The 24,059-nt window shown below is 40.0% G+C and overlaps 2 protein-coding genes across 4 annotated transcripts in view; both read left to right on the top strand.

Annotated features, from left to right (window-relative positions):
- The first annotated feature begins 2,420 nt into the window (after window positions 1-2,420).
- C2BH2orf66 (chromosome 2B C2orf66 homolog) lies at window positions 2,421-9,076 on the top strand. 2 transcript variants are annotated; one of them, XM_054679182.2, is made up of 4 exons: window positions 2,421-3,583; window positions 4,139-4,273; window positions 5,871-6,069; window positions 8,086-9,076. In XM_054679182.2, exons 1-3 carry the CDS (start codon window positions 3,521-3,523, stop codon window positions 6,048-6,050), a joined length of 378 nt encoding a protein of 125 aa, XP_054535157.1. In that variant the 5' UTR covers window positions 2,421-3,520; the 3' UTR covers window positions 6,051-6,069; window positions 8,086-9,076. The 2 variants fall into 2 exon arrangements, with proteins under 2 accessions (XP_054535157.1, XP_054535159.1); XM_054679184.2 differs by lacking the exon at window positions 8,086-9,076 and having other exon boundaries at window positions 3,499-3,583; window positions 4,114-4,273; window positions 5,871-6,151.
- Window positions 9,077-13,742: 4,666 nt separating this feature from the next.
- GTF3C3 (general transcription factor IIIC subunit 3) overlaps window positions 13,743-24,059 on the top strand; it is a 35,779-nt gene continuing 25,462 nt past the window's right edge. The window contains exons 1-5 of one of the 2 annotated variants that reach the window (XM_003309377.6): window positions 13,743-13,987; window positions 15,580-15,691; window positions 20,333-20,532; window positions 22,032-22,155; window positions 23,420-23,611. In XM_003309377.6, the coding sequence (XP_003309425.4) occupies window positions 13,886-13,987; window positions 15,580-15,691; window positions 20,333-20,532; window positions 22,032-22,155; window positions 23,420-23,611 (730 nt within the window). In that variant the 5' untranslated portion in view covers window positions 13,743-13,885. Of the gene's footprint in view, window positions 14,043-15,579; window positions 15,692-20,332; window positions 20,533-22,031; window positions 22,156-23,419; window positions 23,612-24,059 lie in introns of both variants that reach the window. The other variant, XM_024355003.3, reaches the window with a different exon arrangement.

The raw sequence follows: 24,059 nt of genomic DNA, 5'->3' as shown, positions 1-24,059 counted from the left end.
CCTAGGTTTTCTTCTAGGGTTTTTATAGTTTTAGGTCTTACGTTTAAGTCTTTAATCCATCTTGAGTTAATATTCATATAAGCTGTAAGGAAAGGATCCAGTTTCAGCTTTCTACATATGGCTAGCCAGTTTTCCCAGCACCATTTATTAAATAGAGAGTCCTTTCCCCATTGCTTGTTTTTGTTGAGTTGGTCAAAGATCAGATGGTTGTAGATGTGTGGTGTTATTTCTGAGGGCTCTGTTCTGTTCCATTGGTCTATATATTTGTTTTGGTACCAGTACCATGCTGTTTTGGTTACTGTAGCCTTGTAGGACAGTTTGAAGTCAGGTAGCATGGTGCCTTCAGCTTTGTTCTTTTTTTTTCTTCTTTTTGGCTATGTGGGCTCTTTTTTGGTTCCATATGAAATTTACAGTAGTTGTTTCCAGTTCTGTGAAGAAAATCAATGGTAGCTTGATGGGAATAGCATTGAATCTATAAATTACTTTGGGCAGTATGGCCATTTTCACTATATTGATTCTTCCTATCCATGAGCATGGAATGTTTTTCCATTTGTTTGTGTCCTCTCTTATTTCCTTGAGCAGTGGTTGGTAGTTCTCCTTGAAGAGATCCTTCATATCCCTTATAAGTTGTATTCCAAAGTATTTTATTCTCTTTGTAGCAATTGTGAATGGGAGTTCACTCATGATTTGGCTCTCTGTTTGTCTGTTACTGGTGTATAAGAATGCTTGTGATTTTTGCACATGGATTTTTGTATCCTGAGACTTTGCTGAAGTTGCTTATCAGCTTAAGGAGATTTTGGGCTGAGACAATGGGGTTTTCTAAATATACAATCATGTCATCTGCAAACAGGGACAATTTGACTTCCTCTTTTCCTAATTGAATACCCTTTATTTCTTTCTCTTGCCTGATTGTCCTGGCCAGAACTTCCAATACTATGTTGAATAGGAGTGGTGAAAGAGGGCATCCTTGTCTTGTGCCAGTTTTTAAAGGGAATGCTTCCAGTTTTTGCCCATTCAGTATGTTATTGACTGCGGGTTTGTGATAAATAGCTCTTATTATTTTGAGATACGTTCCATCAATACCTGGTTTATTGAAAGTTTTTAGCATGAAGGTTGTTGAATTTTGCCGAAGGCCTTTTCTGCATCTATTGAGACAAATCATGTTGTGGTTTTTGTCATTGGTTCTGTTTATGTGATGGATTACATTTATTGATTTGCATATGTTGAACCTCAGTAAAAATTTAATATTTCAATATTATTAGATACTTTAAAGTCCTGGGGTTTTAAAGAGAGTGATGTAATACAATTCCAGGGTATTCATTTACTCACCTAACCATTGACATTTAAACAAACAAGTCTCTCACATTTTAACAACTACAACACTTTTCCTTGACTCTACTTTTCACTCTAGTAACTACCTTCTTTCTTTTCATAGCTGCGTTTCCAAGAGCTTGCTATACTCACTCATTTTCCTCTCCATCCACTCCCTTCTAATCTGACTTTCTACTAAAACAGTTCAAATGCTCTATAGACCTAATTTTATCCAATGTGTCCCTTCTTGAAACACTTTCTTCTGTTGCTTCCATACTTTGCTGATTTTCCCTCACCTTCAGGGTCTCTTTTGTAGATTCCTGTATGTGGCTGTTACATGTTAAAATTTCTCAAAGCTCAAGTTTGTGGCCCCCTTTTTTCCTCATATTCTAACCTTTACTGAGGTAATGTCATTCACTTCTATGCCAACAACTCCCAAATTTACATTTCCTTCCCAGATTTCTCCTTTGAGCTCCAGATCTGTGTATCCTATTGCATACTCTCCATCCCCACGAGGAAATCTCAAAGCCTCCTCTAACTCAACACATTCCAAACAGAATGATGATCTTCATTCCTCCATGCCTGGGTTTGATATCTTGGTGAATGGCACTGTAACCCACTCACCTGCATAACCCACGGACCTAGCAATTGGTTTTGAAACTCCCATCTCCTTAGCCCCCCTCCCCGTAGTACCCAGTACATTAACAATCCCTTATAAATATCTCTCAGATCTACCCATATTCTCTGCATCTGTGCTAACATCGCCCTAATCCAAGTTAACATCTTCTCCTGTCTGGACTACTGTGCAACCACCTAACTGGCTTTGCGCAGCCCTCTTTTCTAGCCCAGTCTCTCCTCCCCACTGCAACCAGAATAACCTTTTAAAAATGCAAGTATGATCAAGCTTCTTAGATGCCTAAAACCCTTTAATCAGTTAGCATTACTTGTAGCCGAAAGATCATAATCTGACTACCTCTCCGGCCCCATCTTGCGTCAGGCATCCCACCTGCTCCCTCTACGCCTGGCATAATTTCACTACCTTTAAAGTGCCCCATTCCTAGCACAGCTGTTCACCTTGTTTGACACACTTCTCCCTCTGTCTTCCTCAGGTTGCCTGGGTAACTCCTATTCAATTGACTGGATGTAAGGTCATTTCTTCACAGAAGACTTCCTTGGCTCTCAGACTGAATCAAATTCCCTTTTTCTATACTTTCATAGCACTCGCTATTTCATAGAAATGATTGTTCACTTATATGTACACATTTGGTTGTACAATTTGATTAATGTTTATCTTGCCCACTACTCTATTTAATGAGGGCAAGGACTGTATTTATTATTCTTACCATTTCATCCTCAAATCCTGTTGCAGTACCTGGCACATAGTAGGCACTTTCTAAAAGTCTGCTGAATGAATAAACAGAGGAAATGAACAAATGAAGGGCAGAGGTCATAGTAACTTGCCCAGGGTCAAGATGGCAAGACTGAGACTATAGCCAGGTTTGCTAATTTCCAGTCGAGATCACCAGCCTTCTGAATAAATATCTTGTCCTAAATTTTGTTCTAAATCATTGGAACCAAAGCAACGTCACAACTCAAGTCCAATTTCTCGGCCTACCATTTTCTACAGATGGCATTTATTCAGCAAGGGAATGTTGTAGGTATAGTAATTTTTCTTTTTTCCATGAAACGTGTTATCTTCTTGCTCTATTTTGAAGAGATATTATGATAAATGATGCCACTATTTAAAACTTGTAGAGCTTCTTGAGATTCTCAGAAAAAAGTACAAGGTATAGGTCAAAAAGAGTAATTTTGTCTCTCACAAAATAATTTTCTGTTCAAAAAATGCTGTTAACTTGAAAAAGTCATATCTCCAAAAGAACATTCTAATAGGTGGGATAATCATCATCATATTTCCAGCTATAATCCGTCGTATTTCCAGGTGTATCCCTTCCCTTAAAAGTAAAAAAGGAGAAAATCACTTTGCTGTGTGGAAGTGCTTTGTGTGTTTTATAAAATCCACATAAAATGTTCGTGGTTCAAGGAGTGGCTGCCGCATTTCTAAGGCAAATAAGCTTATCCCTGAAGAAGCTTGAAGATCTGACTCTCAAGAATCTTTGTGTTCTGGATGAAAAAGGAATCATTATTTTTTAACTCCCCTGCTCAAGTCAGTGACTTCCACTGGCACCCAATCCATTGGTTATAAGTACCCATGAATTGCCTTGCCAATTATAGGCAGGATAACCTAGGAGGACCAACCAAAACCAAACTCCTGGTAAGCTTTATTAGCCTTTTCTACAATGTGTCTCAGTTTCCATTTCACACCTTGGAGTGGAAGACAATCTCTACTCACACTGGTGTGGTATGTGTCTGTCTCAGATGTGTGTGTAAGGTGTATTTCTCAGCTCGGTATCTGAAGTAATTTCTTTTTCTTTTCTTTTTTTTAAAGACTGCTGTCTTAAGGCTTAAAAGTAATTTAAGGTTTTGTTTTTTATTTTAAGAGTTGCAGTTTCTTTGGAGACAACAAAGTACTTTTTTTCCAAAGATGAAAAAGGCATATTCAGACTTTCTATGTTATGTTCCATAATTGTTTTGCTTATCACTGTATAACATTCTCATTATCATGGGCTACTTTAAGCTAATCAGTTGCATTTTGGGGTCCTCATTTAGAAGTCAATCTGGAAAAAAGATGGCTGTAAAACTTAGATAAACCAGTATGCTATTTCTCCTTCCTTGTCTGCCTTTACAGATGTTTCCTCTTTCTCTCTCTCTTCCCTGACTATCTCTCTCAATGATCATTGACAGCTCCCGCATCCCCTCTTTCACTCAGCTTCACTCCACCATGACCAGAGCACCTCTCCTGCTACTATGTGTTGCCCTGGTGCTGCTTGGGCATGTGAATGGAGCCACAGTAAGAAATGAGGACAAATGGAAGCCACTCAACAACCCCGGAAACAGAGATCTGGTAAGAACACGCTTGGGGCCTGGGTTTCAGGATAGAACTAATGCCTCTTTGGATTTATGCACACAGCATTCTGTTTTCCAGAACGTAGTGGAAAGGGGGCTACCAAGGGTTGAGAAAATTCTCCAACAGGATTGGACCAGAGTTTTACTATCCTAGTGGTTGGCAACCTATTGTTTCTCTGGCCAGTTTACATTTGTTTCTGTAAAGAGAAACAAATTTATATTTAGAAACAATCTTATACACACATAGTACAATTCATTTGTAACTGATCTTATATACACATTGACTTTGTAGCCTTGATTTCTAATACATATAAAAAATAAAGAGTGAAACAGGGAATTGCTCGTGCATAGCTTAGATTGAACTGATGATAAAACAAGTTATCATATAACTAGAGATTGCCAAGCTCAGCTGCAAAAATTGAAAGTTGACCCTGCATGGGTATCAATTTACTGGACATATTTTCAACATATAGTTATCTATAAAATAGAATTCAAAAGTTCAGTAAACATTCTCTTTAAAAAAAATGCCTAATACAATAAACATGTTGACATGACTATTTTGAAATATGGTTTTTCTAAAGTGAATGATGTGAAATATAACAACATAGGATTAAAATAAACTGAGATAAGAGACCAGCAGGATTTGTTTTCTGGTCACAGTTGCTGATGAAAACAGGATCTGGTCCAGACAGGATAAAGTGAAAACACTGGGTGAAACCAGCAGATGGCAACAAAAGTGGTCCCAACCTGCTCTCATTGCTCTTAGGATATGATCCTCCCCTCAGTGCCATGACAGTTTACAAATGTCATGGCAATTACCTGGAAGCTACCACTCCTTTCCATGGCAATGACCCAAAAGTTACCACCTCTTTCCTAGAAAGCTCTAAATAACTCCCTTCTATTTGCATTAACCCATCCCTTAATTTGCATATATTCAAAAGTAGATAAAAACACAGTTGATAAGAGCCCATATGTTGTCAGCCCTGGGTGCACTACCTATGAATTAGCCTTGTTCTGGCAGGAGCAGTACCTTTCAATAAAAGATTGTTACCACAACCAGCCTGCCCTTAAATTCTTTTCTGGGCAAAGCCAAGAACCCTCCTGTGCTAAGCTCCAGTTTTGGGATTTGCCTGTCCTGCATCAAAGCAAGTAGCACTTTGCACATCTTCTGTGTTCATTTCCTAATGGAAATCTGAAAAGAAACTATTGCAGAAGGCAACAACAGAGATCTCATATTAAGGAAGAGGAGATACTGAGCTGCTTATTATGGAGTTCATTTTCACCTTTGACCTTAGTACTCAGAGATAGTTCACAATGAATCTTTCCACTGTGGTGCCGCTCCATAGTCTTCCTTCAATTTTCAGTAAGAATGGTGAATTATTTGGTTAGGGTTGAAATGTCAGAAAGAAGGTACAGAGGAGGGGAGGAGAAGTAGCTGAAGCATGTACTTGTACTTGTATTTCTGGATTTTGTATTTCTTGCCTCTTAGATTAGCCTTAAAGTCAATTCAGGGGAAAAATAGAGGGAAAAAAAATCACCTTTATTTTTGGTGTTTCATTTATATCTGGCATTGACCATTTTCTTTCTCTCTTTAGTTTTTCAGAAGGCTTCAGGCATATTTTAAGGGCAGAGGTCTTGATCTTGGAACATTTCCAAATCCTTTCCCCACGAATGAAAATCCTAGACCTCTCTCTTTCCAGTCAGAACTTACTGCTTCTGCATCTGCAGATTATGAAGAGCAGAAAAACTCCTTTCACAATTATCTCAAAGGCTGAAAGTTTCTTCTGAGCTCAGGTAAAAGTTGGCCCTTTATTCTGGATCTGTCCAAACATACAAGTCAGCCATAAAGTAGATATTTTGAAAGTATTTATTTGAAAAATTAATTTTATTTCCTCATAGAAAGAAGTGCTTAGTTCTGCTTATACTCATTACTATTAAGTATTTGGATTTGGTTCAGGTATTTTACAGTCTTGTTTTAAAAAGAAATGACAGTCTTTATTTTTTAAGCATAGTTATCCAGGCAGAGACATATTAAAATAATAGAATTATCTCTTAATAGGATTATTAAATTAATAACATGGCCACACTGTTACCTGTATCTTTTTCCAGACCAACTGATATAGCTAAGTTATGTGGAAAATCTACATAAAGAAATATGTCAAATTGAGCTGTTGGATTAGATGGGAATTAAAAGTTAAAAGTATGGTTCTTTGGGCGATAAAGTATTATGCATATATTTGAGCTTGAACTTCCTCACCTATAGGAAGAAAAGGTTGACTATTAGTAAGGATGGCATTTTTCTCATATAAAAAAATTAAAAATTTATTAAGATTTGAATTTCATTACTTTTTTTGTTGTTGTTGAGGTAGAGTCTCACTCTGTCGCCCAGGCTGGAGTGCAATGGTGTGATCTTGGCTCACTGCACCCTCCACCTCCTGGGTTCAAAGGATTCTTCTGCCTCAGCCTCCTGAGTAGCTGGGATTACAGGTGCCTGCCACCACACTCAGATAATTTTTGTATTTTTTTTTTTTTAGTAGAGACAGGGTTTCACCATATTGGCCAGGCTGGTCTCGAACTCCTGACCTCGTGATCCACCTGCCTCAGCCTCCCAAAGTGCTGGGATTACAGGCATGAGCCACCACGCCCAGCGAATTTCATTACTCTTATTACTTAGCATTCCTATCAAACCAACACCTACCATTTAAAAAGAACAAGTATGATTGGCCGGGCGCGGTGGCTCACACCTGTAATCCCAGCACTTTGGGAGGCTGAGGCGGGAGGATCACGAGGTCAGGAAATCGAGACCGTCCTGGCTAACACGGTGAAACCCCATCTCTACTAAAAATACAAAAAATCAGACGGGCGTGGTGGCCAGCGCCTGTAGTCCCAGCTACTTGGGAGGCTGAGGCAGGAGAATGGCGTAAACCTGGGAGGTGGAGCTTGCAGTGAGCTGAGAGCACGCCACTGCACTCCAGCCTGGGTGACAGAGCGAGACTCCGTCTCAAAAAAATAAGAACAAGTATGGTGCATTCCAAGCAAATACATTATGATTTCAATCCATTAGCTTTTTGTTTAGCTGAATAATAAAAGGAATGGAATCATAATTAAAATCTTTTCCCATTCTCCCACAAGTGTAATTTTGAAATTCTGAGGAAGCATGCCTTTCTTGTGCTTCATAGTGTTTGTGAAAGGGTTTTCATTATTAGTTCTTTTAAATGTGATGATTAAAAAATAATGATTGCTATTCTAAAAAGAACGTATAACTTACCATGTGGAATATGCCCTTGGATATTGTTCTAAAATGAGAAAATAAAATAGAAGAAACAGTAAGATGTTAATGAAGTTTTCTCTTGACTATTATTTACACTTAGGCCTTAGGGTATCAGAGAATAGTTATTAATACCATACTATCTCTCTTAGTAAAAGGCAGATAAATTGCTTGTAAGCCTCGGCTTCTTCATCTGTAAATTGCAGATACTAGTTTCTACCTTACAGAAAGTATCATAGAAAATATCAAATAAATACTTTCATGTGAGCATGGAATGAGGTAATATAAAAGGGCAGGAAACTGATAAAGCACCCAGTTGGTGGTATCATAAAAGAACAGGAATTATTTACTTTTATGAAAAAAAAAACAAAGCTTCTGATTTGGAGTATATTTCATAATTATGAACTCTATGTTCCTTACATCTCTGGTGAGAAAATGAAGACAAAAAGAGTTTTCAGTAAAATATGTTGATTTGGGGGTCTTTGTGTTGATTGTGTAGTCTTCAGTTTCTATTTAATTATAACATTGTCTTGTTCTTTCAGGTGTCTGGCTATTTTAAAACTACAGATGAAGCTTCTCATTAGAAAAATTCAACCATTGTCATAGCTAAACTTTCAAGGAGTTTCTTTCCCCCTCACTTTTATTTTTCAGTTTGTAATGATTTTATTCCACATTTCCATATTTACATATAAATCGCTGGAACTATGATTTCTATGCATATTTATGGAGTTTTTTCCTGTGAAACCATAAATATTGATGTAGAGCACCGCATGTATTTGTAGGAGTTACAAAAACATCACAAACTGAAAAAAGATTATAATCTAAATTAGATGTTTCTTTAAGCTTGTTTTTAAAACTTGTCTTTTATGTTTATTATCTTTTATCGACCAATATATTTTTTTAAAGGGACATGCTCACTTTTAGTATAGTAAAATTCATTATATGTGATAGAGGGTTGGGTTTAAAATTTGTCTTCCTTTCCTAAAAAGAAGACGCATTCCCATGTTCAGCATACACTACCAAAATACTTCACAGTTTTAGTTTCATAAGAAATGAGGGCAAGTGATAAACAGCCACAATTAAGTTAAAATGGAAGCAAACAACAACAACAAACATGGGATTCTAGAAGTTGTCAACGCCTCCAAAGATGCTCTTTGCCAGAGGATTCAGAGGTGGACATTGTGCCACATCAAATAGTCTAGCAATGCCCGAGCCCTTGCTCTCATACACAACCTCCTCAGGAAGGAAAAGTAGAAACAGGTGATTTCCTCTCTTTCCAACCAGCCCCTGCTCTCCTTACTCTAGCTCATGCTGAGTTATTCTGATTCCCATACTCACATTTGGAATAGCTGCTTTTCCTGTATCTTTATAGATAGCTGCATCATCTTCTCTGTGATTCCTGCAAAAGGAATGTTGCACTAAAATGCAACATTGTCCTAACATTAGTCTGTGCATTTCAAAATATTTTAATGTGGCTTTTTTGGGTGGATTATTGATATTGTATATGAAGAATAAAATATTTGTGCAAGAACAGATTTTGTGTCTGGTTTAAGATGTTCTATTGTAATTAGTCGTATATGTGTCTGTTTCCCCTGAAGAGTCGTGAGGCCTTTGTGAGCAGAGACCATATCTAATTCACCTTTATTTCCCCAGCACCTAGTACAATGCCTAGCATGGAGCAAGTGTTCAATAGATACTTGTTGAATTGAAATAAACACGTGCTATTCATCCAGTTTTCACACAGTAATGGAAGCTGCTTTTAGTTAATGTCAAAACTTTTTTTCTTGCCATTTAAAAAATGTAAGTAATTCTTGATGAGCTATTCTTCAGAAAAGCATAGCTTATTCATATAAATGGTAGAGTGGTAGGGAGTTTTTCACCTCTGTCGAGTTCCAAGTACTAGTGGCTGGTTTTCACTTTCTTACTACTATCCCTGCTCTCGGTGTTAAGACCTCCACAAAGGGAATGCTCATCAGTTTCAGGGCATTGAAAAGGAAGGGCGTCCACATGGGGCATTTAGCTATGAGCTTGCAAAGTTTTGGGGCACGGGCATTCATCCTTCAACTGGATTATTATTATTATTTTTTGTTTTGACACGGAGTCTCACTCTGTCGCCCAGGCTGGAGTGTAGTGGCACAATCTCGGTTCACTGCAACCTCTGCCTCCTGGGTTCAAGCGATTCTCGTGCCTCAGCCTCCCTAGTAGCTGGGATTACAGGCACCCGCCACCACGCCTGGCTAATTTTTGTATTTTTAGTAGAGACAGGGTTTCACCATGTTGGCCAGGCTGGTCTCGAACTCCTGACCTCGTGATCCACCCACCTCGGCCTCCTAAAGTGCTGGGATTACAGGCATGAGCCACTGTGCCCAGCCCAGCTGGAACATTTTTATGGATGGAAGCCCATACCTCACACTGACTAGAGTTTCTTAATGGTAGTGCTATTGGCAGTTGGGGGAAGCCAAATTATCACTGTGCGTGATCATTTAGTACACCTGGTCCCCAGATAGTCTATGTTAGTAGATTCCCCATCTCTGCCCTATTTTTTTATTTTTTATTTTTTATTTGTTTTTGAGATGGAGTCTTGCTCTGTCGCCAGGCTGGAGTGCAGTGGCACCAGGCTGGAGTGCAGTGCAGTGGCTTTGAAAAGGAAGGGCATCCACATAGGACATTTAGCTATGAGCTTGCAAAGTTTTGGGGCAGGGGCATTCATCCTTCAGCTGGAAATTTTTTTTTTTGAGATGGAGTCTCCCTCTGTCACCCTTGATCCCTTGACCTCGTGATCCGCCCACCTTGGCCTCCCAAAGTGCTGGGATTACAGGCGTGAGCCATGTGCCAGGCCTGCCCTATCATTTCGACAATCAAAACCTCCCGGGGGCCCAGCGTGGTGGCTCACGCCTGTAATCCCAGCACTTTGGGAGGCTGAGGTGGGCCTGAGGTCAGGAGTTCAAGACCAGCCTGGCCAACATGGTGAAACCCTGTCTCCTGTAAAAATACAAAAATGAGCCGGGCGTGGTGGCTCGTGCCTGTAGTCCCAGCTACTCAGGAGGCTGAGGCAGGAGAATCACTTGAACCCCGGAGGCGGAGGCTGCAGTGAGCCTAGATCACGCCACTGCACTCCAGCTTGGCGACAGAGCGAGACTCCGTCTCAAACAAACAAAACCCCCAAAACCCCCCTACACACATTTCTAAAATTCACTAGTGAAATGATTTTGCTCTTGGCTGAGAACTAATGCCAGAACATAGATGAAGTTTATGTAGTGTTTGCTCCAATGCAAATAAATGTTCTGCAGGTGTTTTACGTTCTGGAGAAGTCTCTGGTACTTCTCTATATAGGTCCTTGGCAATCTCTCAACACTGAGAGGAGCTTCTGCTCCTCTTCAGTGAGCACCCCATTCCCCGGCACTTGGCCTGTTGTCCTCTGTCCCAGATCTAGGGTGGCCAAGAACTGTTAAGAGTGTGAGCTTTTATCCTACTTGCAAGCTACACACTAGCTTTCTACACTTTCATCAAACTTGGCAGATACATGAGACACCTTATGTCTGAGACAACTGACTTTCTTACTGATGGCATGGCAGGTAGCGACATAAGTTTTACATTCACATCAGTTTTCCTTACTCCCCAAGTATCAAGGGAGCCATGTGAATGTGGGTCCAGGGGTATGCAGTGCACAAGTGGGTTTGTGCCAAAGCTGAGGAACTCCAAACTTAGGAAATCCCCACTCTTCTAATGGGACTGCTAGCAAACATGCCCAAACTCTGCCCAGAGGGAAACATTTATTACACTGTTTGGAAAACAAATTTGCTCCCTGCCCCAGAAGGAGACAATAGCTCCACCTTTCAAGGCTATTTGATTTGAAAACAGCCTTGAAAAGCTAGCCTAGAACAAAGCTATCGAAAGCTTTTTCAGAACAATGAAAAAGCCATGGAAAAACAGTCTCCCACATAGGGTCACAGCCCATCCTGGCTCTTTTCCCTGGCAAGAAGAAAGAATGTATGCTTTTAATTATATGGTCGTGGTAAAAATTCAATGTTCTGCTTCCTTCAGACTTTCCATTTTGATTTTCCAAACAAGCCTGAATGTATTTTTATTATGGCTGTAACCATTCCACTTCATCTCAAGGTAATGTGGATACCTCTGACTCATCAGGTGACAAATCTCTTCCAAAGAAGTGGGGGAAAGAAAAACAGAAAGATTGAAATTTCAAGATATGTTGCAACAGTCTGACCTCTAAAATAACTTTCATGTCATTAAGGTGTTCCATAGCCCCCCCCCCAAAAAAAAACCAAAACACACACACAAAACAAACAAGCAACAAAAAACTACCCTCCTACCCCTTGTTCACTGCTTCCTGTTCTTCATAACATGAATCTATATCTCCAGAATTGTTATTCCCATATTCCAGATAGCCAGCAATAAGACAAGATAGTCTAAGTCATTTGGGTCTTAGGAGAGTATTCTCCTTACAGGTAACCATCCCTTCTCACTTGATTTCTTTTCTTTTCCCCTAGGAGAGTTAGGACTGAAGATTCCTAAATTCCTCTTAGACACAATTGCTCCACTGTCTGGAAAAACTTAGGGGAGAATTTCCCTATAAGTGGTTTAAGTGGATTACTTTAACACACACTACCCTTGCTCACCTTCCATATTTTATACCCAGGTAGGACTCTGAGGATCCTTCCTCATGAGAAAGGGGAAGACTTCTAGCTGCGAGATATTTTTTTTTCTCACTTGGCAGTCCTGCCCTTGCAGGTCCTGGCCCCTCATTCTCCCATCCTTTTGCTGTTTATTCTCACCAGGATTGTCATAAAGATGGCTAGGTGATACTCTCCCTGTAACTTGTCTTTAACCTTAGCTTCATATTGAGCTTCATTCCCCTACTCCAGCTCCCTTGCCCAAGGTTCCAAAGGCACTTTCAATTCCATCCAATATAATTCACAAATGTGTTTTCAGCACAAATTATTAGGCCATACAGTAGGGTTTACAATGATGCATCAGTTAGGGCTGTTGCCAAGATATTTACAGCTAGTGTCTCTAGAATTGGACAAATAGATAATTATAATACAAGGGAAAATATAAATCACAGGAGTGTGTAGAAGTTGAAAAACCGTACCATTCAGAGGAGGCAGTATATTATAGTTCCAAGCATAGGACCTGGAGTCAGAAACCAGGGTTCAAATCCTGGCTCTACTACTTATTAGATAGAGACAATAGCGTTAGGAATAACATCCACTTAGAAGGAAGGGTTATTTTGAGATATGTATGTAATATGTATAAAACAGTAGATGGCCTATGTATTTATTATATAGTAAATGGGCAACAATGTGTAGTAACCATATCAAGTATTTGGTTCTTTCTGAAAGTTTGCTGTTAGGAAAGGAAGAAAACTTGGGTGGGAGAGGTGGAACAGGAAGCCCAGGTGAACGTATTTACAGACTGAGACGGTGCTTGAGGAAAGGGAGAGTTTGAGGATTCCGGGTGGGAGGGAGCAGGGCGCGGGGCGGTGGGAGCGGGGAGGAAAAACTGGCGGGAGTGAAATTTAAAGCATACATTGGGGGAGGATTTTAGCTTTCTGTAGCAGGAGAGAACTGGAAAGTGAAACATGCACATGGCAGAGCAAATGGTTAAATTAATATAAAAATATCACACAGCAGCGACCAAATTAATTTAAGGAACCTTCAGAAAAGAAAATGGATTGGGAGAGGCCGGGCGCGGTGGCTCACGCCTGTAATCCCAGCACTTTGGGAGGCCGAGGCGGGAGGATCACGAGGTCAGGAGATAGGGACCATCCTGGCTAACATGGTGAAACCCCGTCTCTACTAAAAATACAAAAAATTAGCCGGGCGTGGTGGCGGGCGCCTGTAGTCCCAGCTTCTCGGGAAGCTGAGGCAGGAAAATCGCTTGAACCCGGGAGACAGAGGTTGCAGTGAGCCGAGATCGCGCCACTGCACTCCAGCCTGGGCGACAGAGCGAGACTCCTTCCAAAAAAAAAAAAAAATGGATTGGGAGAATGAAACTAACACTTAGCGAAGAATTGAGGGAAATTACCTAGGTTAAAGAAAATATATTTAAAGCACTTTTTTTTTTGAGCTATCTAATAACCTTCAACGAGGGCTGAAAGGCGCGGCCTAGGGAGTCAGCATGGGTCGCGCCTCCCATATATACGTCCCGGTCTGGCGCGCACGCGGAACCTGAGTGCTGCAGCTGCGGCGCAGACCGGGCGAGTTTCCCAGAAGGACGCCGGTTCCTTGCTCTTGCTGGCCCCGGCGAGGTAGCTTCTGGAAGGCGCTGCTCTTCCGGTCCTCCGTCCCGGTTCCTGGGGTTGCACAGACAGACCCTGTAAACATGTCAGGGTTCAGTCCGGAACTCATCGACTACTTGGAAGGGAAAATCTCCTTCGAGGAGTTCGAACGGCGGAGAGAAGAGAGAAAAACCCGCGAGAAGAAAGTGAGGCGATGCTAGGCCACGGTGCCCTTCATTCTCGTTGCCTTCATAGCCTTAGGTGTGGGGGACCCAGACGACCGCTTTCACTGTGATGGGGCGGGCTGGGAACTTTCAGCAGCTTCTTCCTTATCTTACAGAAACTCCGGTTTTCACCCCTCATTCCTGTGCTAAGCTCCTTAAAATGTTTTCCCCCACCGAAAATCTTTCCTCTTGGTGGTAACCTCTTCTTTTTCCCCCAATACTACGTTTTTATTTCAGGGTAGCTTAACGCTGGTAAGTTAAATGGGAGGTGGGGAGAAGAGTTTGGAGTCAGTTTCAGGTTCTAGTCCTAGCTTTGCCACTAAGTCGTTTTGTGACGGTGGGTGGACAGCTCACTTCTCTTCTTTAGGCCCCAATGTCTCCTTTTCTGAACTGGAACGATTGAGCTCCTGTTTTTGAGGAGTCTCCCACTGGTGTGAAGTAATAGTCCATAAAAAAGTATTGTCCGATAAGAAGATAATCTTCACCCATACCTTTTTTCCCCCCATACTTAGAAATATCTGAACTTACTGTATCTTCTTGCTTACTTCAAGTGCAAGAGAAAATAAAAGTAATGCAACCTTTTTAAATTTTTAAGTTCGAAGGCAGATTCTTTTTTTTTTTTTTTTTTTGAGACGGAGTTTCGCTCTTGTTGCCCACGCTGGAGTGCAGTGGCAGGATCTCGGCTCACTGCAACCTCGGCCTTCTGGTTTCAAGCGATTCTCCTGCCTCAGCCTCCCGAGTAGCTGGGACTACAGGCGCCTGCCACCATGCCCGGCTAATTTTTGTATGTTTAGTAGAGACGGGGTTTCACCATGTTAGCCAGGATGGTCTCAAACTCCTGACCTCGTGATCCGCCTGCCTCGGCTTCCCAAAGTGCTGGGATTACTTCGCCCGGCCGGCAGATTCTTTAATTTTAGTAGGGACTTATCTTTTTATTTATTTTATTTTATTTTATTTTCAGACAGAGTCTGGCTCTGTCACCCATGCTGGAGTGCAGTGACGCGATCTCGGCTCACTGTAACTTCCTCCTCCCGGACTCAAGCAGTCCTCCTACCTCAGCCTCCAAGTAGCTGAGACCACAGGTGTGAGCCATCACACTCTGCTAATTTTTGTATTTTTTGTAGAGACAGAGTTTCTTCATGTTGCCCAGGCGGGTCTCAAACTCCTGAGCTCAAGGGATCCGCCTGTCTCGGCCTCCCAAATTGGCTGGATTACAGATGTGAGCCACCAAGTCATTTTTTATTTAAAATATTAGGATACAATATGTTCATTAATGAAATTATTAAGATATTTTATTTATTTATTTTTTACAAATGACAGATTGAAGGGTAAGATATAAGTACTTTGAAATGCTTTGACAGTATTCAAACTTAGATTCCATCTACTGTGTATGTGTTCACAGCTCAAGTTTTGTAGGAATAGAAAATTAGGCAAATGCCCTATTCTATAAACTGCCAACCCATGGTCACAAAATGCCCGAGTGGCAAAGCTAGGACTAGAACCAGATACTCTGTGGCTGGGGAGAGCTAAGTCTGCATTATTTTTTGGACTCATTAATTAATTTGCAATCACAGAGTCTTCAGGAAAAAGGCAAGTTATCAGCTGAAGAAAATCCCGATGACTCTGAAGTTCCGTCATCATCAGGAATTAACTCTACCAAATCCCAAGACAAAGATGTCAATGAAGGTATGTTAAAATTATGTGCTTCCTGCAATGAATGTTTAGAGTATGTAAGCAAAGTAATTTAGTGAAGCATTGTATTTTCATTGCAGTGATACTCTGTTGTTGATTACCTGGTTTTTCAGGAACAGAATGCTTGGTTATATAGTAGGTGCCCAATAAATATTTGTTGAGTTATTGAATACCCTGATGGTTATTTTTTGTGAGCTCTGGTGTTGGAAAAGTGTTTTAAATTGACATCAGTATTTGTTTGGGAGCTTTTTAAGATTATTTTTTAAATTGGCCCTCTCAGTTGGTAACTAATCACTTCCAGACTATACTTCCTCAAATTGTAATGAATTACACTTCGATATAAAGTGGCTTCCAAACCACTGCTTTAGTTACAGGGAGAAAAGATAGAAATGTTAGCGTGGAAGGCAAGTTGGTTGCCCTCATGGAACTTCACACACAGCACAGGTGTCTTGGTAGGCTACCTCATTCTAGCATCCAGTCCTCAGCTTTGCATGTCCAGATATTAAATTTGGTTAGTGCACCCAGACTAATTAAACTCATCGTAGCCTAATTAACTAGTAAGCAAATTTATTAATGTTCAGTGATTGATACCCTTTTCCAGGGATCAGAATGCTGATAATATCTCAGGGTATCCATTTACTACCATATCAAGTTAACTGGGATGCTAAACTGTCAATTAGAATGTAGCTTCATGTATAGGGTCTGATAACAACTGTCTAGTTCTAGGGGTTAGAAGTACAGTCTGGTTCTTTTCCCTCGAAACAAATAAGCGTTTACACAGAGAACAGACAGTCATAGCATGGGCAGAAAACAAGCAAGATTTGTTCCTACCTCCCTGGACCAAGTGGAGAAAAAAGGGCAAAGAGGAGGGAAAACTGGGGGTTACAGTTTCTTATTCTGCCAGGAAAGTGGGGTGGAAAAGGCAGCTGATAAAAAGGAATGAGATCATGTCCTTTGCAGGGACATGGATGGAGTTGGAAGCCGTTATCCTCAGCAAACCAACACAGGAACAGAAGACCAAACACCGCATGTTCTCACTTATAAGTGGGAGCTGAATGATGAGAACACAGGGACAAAAGGGGGTGAGGAAACAACAGACACTGGGGCCTTTTGGATTAGGGGTGTTGCAGGAGGGAGAGCATCAGGAAGAACAGCTGATAGATGCTGGGCTTAATATCTAGGTGATGGGATGATCTGTGCAGCAAACCACCATGGTACATGTTTACCTAAGTAACAAACCTGGACATCCTGCACATGTACTCCTGAACTTAAAAGATGAAGAAAAAAAGGCAGCTGACTGAAGTTGTTCTCACAATTTGTGTGTCCTTCCTTATCTGCTGAAGGGAGGAGCTGCTCTTTTTTCCTCAGGTGTTTGAGTTGCTACTATAGCAGCAGGCACAAGTGGGTGCCTGTCAGTCCTGTTACCTAAAGCTGCTCCCAAAAGCTAGCCATCAGGCCCTAAAAAAGGAGTGAACTGAGTCCAATTCAGGCTCATGATGAGCCGTCAGGCCCACAAGGACTGGCTGGCTTCAGCTCAAATAATGTCATCCATCCTTTTAAGATGCGAAGCTCCTAATTTCCTAGTAAGGAATTGTCCCAGAACTCTACCAAGACTCTTGGTGAGTATGAGCATGTATTCAGAGCAAAAGGGGTCAGTTTTGAACAAGCTTTGGCAGTCAGCTAATTGAAATATATGGTCACTAGTTGTCCTTTTCCTCTGGACGTACTAAATACACCACTAAATTCTTGCTGTTCACACCGTTCTTACACACTGAAGATAGGATCATCTTTTAATTTCATTTTCAATTCATTTGCTGATATATTAAACTATAATTTTTATATATTGACTTTGTGTTCAGCAACCTTGCTAAATTATTCTTATAGTTTGTATGTAGATTTATTTTGGGTCTTCTATGTATATAATCATGTCATCTGTGACTTGATAATTTTATTTCTTCCTTGCCATCTTTATGCCTTTTGTTTCTTATTACATTGGCTAGGACCTCCAGTAAAATGTTGAACAGAAGTGGTGGCAGTAGGCAACTTTGTCTCATTCTTAGTAACATTCAGTAATTCACCATCAACTGTGTTTGTGGAAAATTTTTGTAGATACTCTTCATGAAATAAAAGATACTCCCTTTCATTTTTAGTTGACTAAGAATTTTTATTAGGAATGGGTATTGGATTTTATCAAATGCTTCTTTCTATCAGGATGGATCATACAATTTTTCTTCTTTTGTTCCTTTGTTCTTTTGTTCCTCTGATAAATTTTACACATTTCTTTTCATCATTATTTTGAGTGTTCAGAATTCTTGAATATGATCCTTATGACTTCAAAATAATATTTATTGCTCAGAACATGTAGCTTTTAAAATCTATTCTTCATTAAACACTGATTATCTCATTTGAAGTATTTCACATAAGTGAGTATGCATAAGAGTTTTTGAACACAGGCCAGGTGCAGTTGTTCACGCTTCTAATCCCAGCACTTTGGGAGGCTGAGGTGGGTGGGTCACTTGAGGCCAGGAGTTTTTAAGACCAGCCTGGCCAACATGGTGAAACCCCATCTTTACTAAAAATAGAAAAATTAGCTGGGTGTGTTGGCACAAGCCTGTAGTCCCAGCTACTAGGGAGGCTGAGATGGACTGCTTGAAGACAGAAGGCAGAGGCTGCAGTGACCAGAGATCGCACCACTGCACTCCAGCCTGGGCGACAGAGCAAGACTCTGTCTAAAAAAAACAAAACAAAACAAAACAAAAAAAATGCCGGGCATGATAGCTTACGCATGTAATCCCAGTACTTTGGGAGGCCAAGGTGGGTGGATCACCTGAGGTCAGGAGTTCGAGACCAACCTGGCCAACATGGCAAAACCCCATCTCTACTAAAAATACAAAAATTAGCCAGGTGTGGTGGCTCATGCCTGTAATCCCAGCTATTCCGGAGGCTGAGGCATGAGAATCACCTAGGAGGTGGAGGCTGCAGTGAGCTGAGATTGTGCCACTGCACTCCAGCCTGGGCAACAGAGTGAGACTCCCTCTCAAAAAAAAAAAGAGTTTTTGGCTGGGCTCAGTGGCTCACGCCTGTAATCCCAGCACTTTGGGAGGCCGAGGTGGGCAGATCACCTGAGGTCGGGAGTTCAAGAGCAGCCTGACCAACATGGAGAAATCCTGTCTCTACTAAAAATACAAAATTAGCTGGGTGTGGTGGCGCATGCCTGTAATCCCAGCTACCCCATGAGGCTGAGGCAAGAGAATTGCTTGAATCTGGGAGGTGGAGGTTGCGGTGAGCTGAGATTGCGCCATTGCACTCCAGCCTGGGAAACGAGGAAAACTTCATCTCAAAAAATACATATATATTTTGAACACATACTTAGAGAGATATAAATATAAATATATCTCTCTATATATACTTAAAATTTTAACTATTTTGTTGGAACTTTTCTATAAATATGTTACATGTCTATCTTTGTGTTTTCTGTTGCTTATAACAGAATACTTGAAACTCGGTAATTTATAAGGAAAAATAATTTATTTCTTATAGTTAGGGAGGCTGAGAAGTCCCAGGCAGAGGAACCGCATCTGTTTAGGACCTTTGTGGAGACTCTCCAGAGTCCCAAGACGATGTAGGGTATCACATGGTGAGGGAGCTGAGCATGCTAGCTCAGGTCTGTCTTCCTCTTCTTGTAAAGCCACCAGTCCCACTCCCATGATAACCCATTAAATCATGAATGGATTAATCTGTTCATGAGAGCAGAGCCCCATGACCCAGTCCCTCTTAAAGGTCCCCTCTTAAAGACCTCTCAATATTCGCACATTGGGGATTAAATTTCCATATGAGACTTGGAGGGGACAGATATTCAAACCATAGCAATATCTCTGCTTTAACAGAAAATTGGCTTCTGCACTTAACATTTTCTTGATCATTCAAAGTCATAATTATTGACATTCAAAAATCATTATATTATACTATGGTGGTATCCTGAGATACAAATGAACTATGTCATGTTATTTTTTTCCTGAAATAATAAAGCTATTTTAATACTAATAATAGCATTTAATAGGCGTTTACTATATGCTAGGCATTCTAAGTGTATATATACACACACACACTCACACTCATTTTGTCCTCAGAGTAGCCCTATAAATTATTATTAACCCAAAAAGAAACTGATGTATAGAGCAGCTTTAGTAATTTCCCCTAGGTTACACAGCTAGTGATAGATGGAGATGAAGTTTGGAACCAGGCACCTTGGCTCTAGAGCCCTCACTTTTAACCACTATCCTATACCACCAGGGCTCCGTACTGCTAGGCTTGTTTAGTTCTTAGGTCTATGTCTTATAATTCTTCTATTTTTTTCCTCTGTATTATTGTGTGTACTTCTGATTTTTCAGTTAATTTTGCCTATAAATCTGGATGAGGCCTAAAGGATGAGTCAGCTATTCCTATATAATAAAATACATGGCTTTGTGATAACTTTCTTCTTTGGTTTGGTTTTTGAGGGTGTTCATTTGCTATTTTTTACTTTCAAATTTGGTGTTACTGGGGTAAAAATTTATACTTAGAAAATACTTGTTTTTCGCTGAGAATTCCGCAGCTTCCCCACCCCTCCCCCATCATCAATGTCTCTTTTCTCAGGAGAAACATCAGATGGAGTGAGGAAGTCAGTTCACAAGGTCTTTGCTTCCATGCTTGGAGAGAATGAAGATGATGAGGAGGAAGAGGAAGAAGAGGAGGAGGAGGAGGAGGAGGAGGAAGAAACACCTGAGCAACCCACTGCGGGCGATGTATTTGTATTGGAGATGGTTCTCAATCGTGAAACCAAGAAAATGATGAAAGTAAATTTTTACTTATTTTGATATTTATAAACAATGAAGAAAGTGACATAGTAATTGAAAAAGAAGTCTGTAAGTTATACCTGGGAAACAATTCAAACTGTATGAAAGGAAATACTATGACACAACTATTGTTATTTGTTTATTATGTTTCCTATTAGATAATGTTTATGTAAAACCTTAATTATAGCCGGGCATGGTGGTGTGCCTGTAGCCCAGCTGCTCCGGAGGCTGAGGTAGGAAGATCAGCTGAGCCTGGGGAAGTCAAGGCTGCAGCACTTCAGCCTAGGTGTCAGAACAAGACCCTGTCTCAAAAAATTAAATACAGTACAACACAATAAATAAATAAAGTCAAAGCAAAGTGGCTCATTTAAACCAATTGGGCCATTTATTTTTTTAAAAATGCTAGAAAGGTAGAATCTAACACACACACAGACACACAGACAAAACCTTAATTATTGCGTATGTCAAAATGGACTGCGCTTTTGCTATTAAAAGGTCCATACTGGTGAGGCACAGTGGCTCATGTCTGTAATGGCAGCAGTTCGGGAGGCTGAGGCAGGAGGATTGCTTGTACTCAGGAGTTGGAGACCAGCCTGAGCAACATAGTGAGGCTCTGTCTCTACAAAAAACTTTTTTGAAAACTAGCGAGGTGTGGTAGTGCACTCCTGTTGTCCTAGCTACTCTGGAGGCTGAGGTGGGAGGATGCTTGAGCCCGGGAAGTCGAGGCTGCAGTGAGCTGAGATCACTCCACTGCACTGCAGCCTGGGCAACAGAGTGAGACCCTGTCTTAAAAAATATGTCTGTGTCCATACTATAACCCTTTGATACTTTTTTAAACAAGTTCATTTTGAGTGGATAAATTTGAAAGAAGGGGGATCTTCAGTAAATTACATCATAATTCTGGAATATAAATGCATTTTGCAGCATCCAGCTCTACATTTGTTATTATTCTAATTAGTAATTTAGTAACTTCTGACCACTTTTTTTTTTTTCCTGCAATTGAGTTTTAGACTTTTTTTTTTTTTTTTTAAATGAGACAGTCTTGATCTGTCGCCCAGGCTAGAGTGCAGTGGCGTGATCTTGGCTCACTGTAACCTCCGCCTCCCAGGTTCAAGTGATTCTCATGCCTCAGCCTACCAAGTAGCTGAGATTGTGGGTGTGCACCATCATGCCTGGCTAATTTTTTTGTATTTTCAGTATAGACGGGTTTCACTGTTGGCCAGGCTGGTCTCCAACTCCTGGCCTCAGGTGATCCGCCTGCTTCAGCTTCCCAAAGTGCTGGGATTACAAGAATGAGTCACCATGTATGGCCAATTTTAGACTTGATAAACTTTAATGTTAAAGAGTCAATTAGAATTGCAACTATTTAGTTCTGGGTTGCAAAAACTGAAAATTTTTAAAGGAAAATTTCATTATATGCTATATTTATTAATATGGCTGGAATTGAAATCTAAGACTTCACTATATTTTAATCTAAATGTCATTTTTCTTCCATACAGGAGAAAAGGCCTCGGAGTAAACTTCCCAGAGCTCTGAGAGGTCTCATGGGTGAAGCCAACATTCGTTTTGCTCGAGGAGAACGTGAAGAGGCGATATTGATGTGCATGGAAATCATAAGACAAGGTGTTTTCTGTGGGGACTTTGTTAATAATAGCAGTTTAATAGTCTGACTTAAAACAAATGGGGGAGCACTTCACAGTACTATTTGGAAAATATGTTCAGAAGCTTAAGGGTGATTGTGGTAATGGTAATTGCCACTTTTCACAAAAAAATGAAAATCTCAGACTATGAGTCAATGAGATGTCATTAATATTTGTTGAATTTCACTGTTACCTTTTTTTTTTCTAATGTTTCAGTTGAGAGATTTAGACTTTTGAATTGCAGTATGGCAAATATATTATGTTAAAGCCACTTGAAGAGCTTTCTTTTTTCCTTTTGTTTTCTAGATCATGCAGTACTAGATTATGTTACTCTATTTTTTTGGTAAAAGTTTAAACTTGTCATCTTATCTCTCAGTTAAATGGTGTATCTTGGACATATTAAATGATATCTTCAGTGCGATTTTTTTAAACTAATTACTTATATTTATTGTTTTGTTTCCTTGATGTTTTGCCAAATTATGCTCTGCAGAGTGGTTTGGATAGCTGTAATACAGTGAACTTTTATCTTTTCAATAGTTTGGCATTTCTTTTTGGTTAGACTAGGGTCCTTTTAGAAGTCTTATTATAATTTCCTGGATTATTCATTAGGGTAATTTGAGGCTACTGCTTAAGATTAAACAGACTTTTTCCTTTAGTATATTTCATTTGGTTCCTACTTTCCAATATTATTTGTTCCTTTATTTTAGTTTATAATTGTTCTTGACAAAAATCTTTGACTTTAATACTTCATAATCTTTGAATTTTGTTTCAGAAACAGTATTTCAGAAATGTAGATTAGCCAGTCACTTTGATATCCGTTTAGCTGCTGCTTAGGTATCATCTGTTCATTCATACCATACTCCTTGGTGTGGGAGCTAAATCATGAAGATTCAACCCCACTGATGTGGCTGGTGTTTATTAGGATGAACTTGCTGATATTGAGCCATGTTTATCCTGAGCAAAGGGGGATTTTCATGAGGAAGATGTGGTAGAGATTAGGATTTTTCATGAAATTATACCTTGCTTAGAGAAAACAATGCTTTAAAAATGCTAAAAATGTATGAAAATAAAGCAGATATAATCTAGCATTTATTTTAACTTGCCTTAAGCAGTTTGTATAATTCTGCTAGAGTGATTTGAAGAGTTTAGGTATTTAAAAAAAAGACATACAGTTTGAACCATGGGATGGGCATCAACTCAAGCCTCTTCTCTCAGCCAATGGAATTTATTTTTTTAATTTGTTATAGCTCCTCTGGCTTATGAGCCATTCTCTACTCTAGCCATGATATATGAGGACCAAGGTGACATGGAAAAATCATTGCAGTTTGAGTTGATTGCTGCGCATTTAAATCCCAGTGACACAGAAGAATGGGTTAGACTGGCAGAAATGTCTCTGGAACAAGACAATATTAAGCAGGCTATTTTTTGCTATACAAAAGGTAATTAAATTTTTTTTTTTTTCACTTTTACAAGCTGTAACATAATAGGTTTTTTGATCATTGTATTTGCTATTCTGGGGTGTGATATTGGCTGAGATAAATTTGTTTCTATTGTGTGTTGCTCTAGAGGTAAGTATTTGGGGTTCTTCTGTTCTCATGTTTATCAGGGACTTTTTGAATGTTGTGAGATAATACAACACGAAAGTTGGTAGATGAACAGTACCTTCAGTTTCTCACTAAGATCAGTGTTGGTTCTAAGCTGTTCCTTGAGGATTAACATCACACTAGATTGACCACATTAAGAAGATTACTGTTGAGATTCAGATTCTATCTGCTCTTACATCAAACCTAGTCAAGAGTTCCTGTGAATATAGATTTATTCAGAATAACTCCCTTGGTTCCATTTGATGGATTAGTTTGCTTATTAAATTTTCTGAGATGATGGATC

This window comes from Pan troglodytes, chromosome 13 (assembly GCF_028858775.2).
Source record: "Pan troglodytes isolate AG18354 chromosome 13, NHGRI_mPanTro3-v2.0_pri, whole genome shotgun sequence".
NCBI classification, from domain to species: Eukaryota; Metazoa; Chordata; class Mammalia; order Primates; family Hominidae; genus Pan; species Pan troglodytes.
Note: the sequence above shows the minus strand (reverse complement) of the source record. Positions and strands in the feature narration are given on the sequence as shown.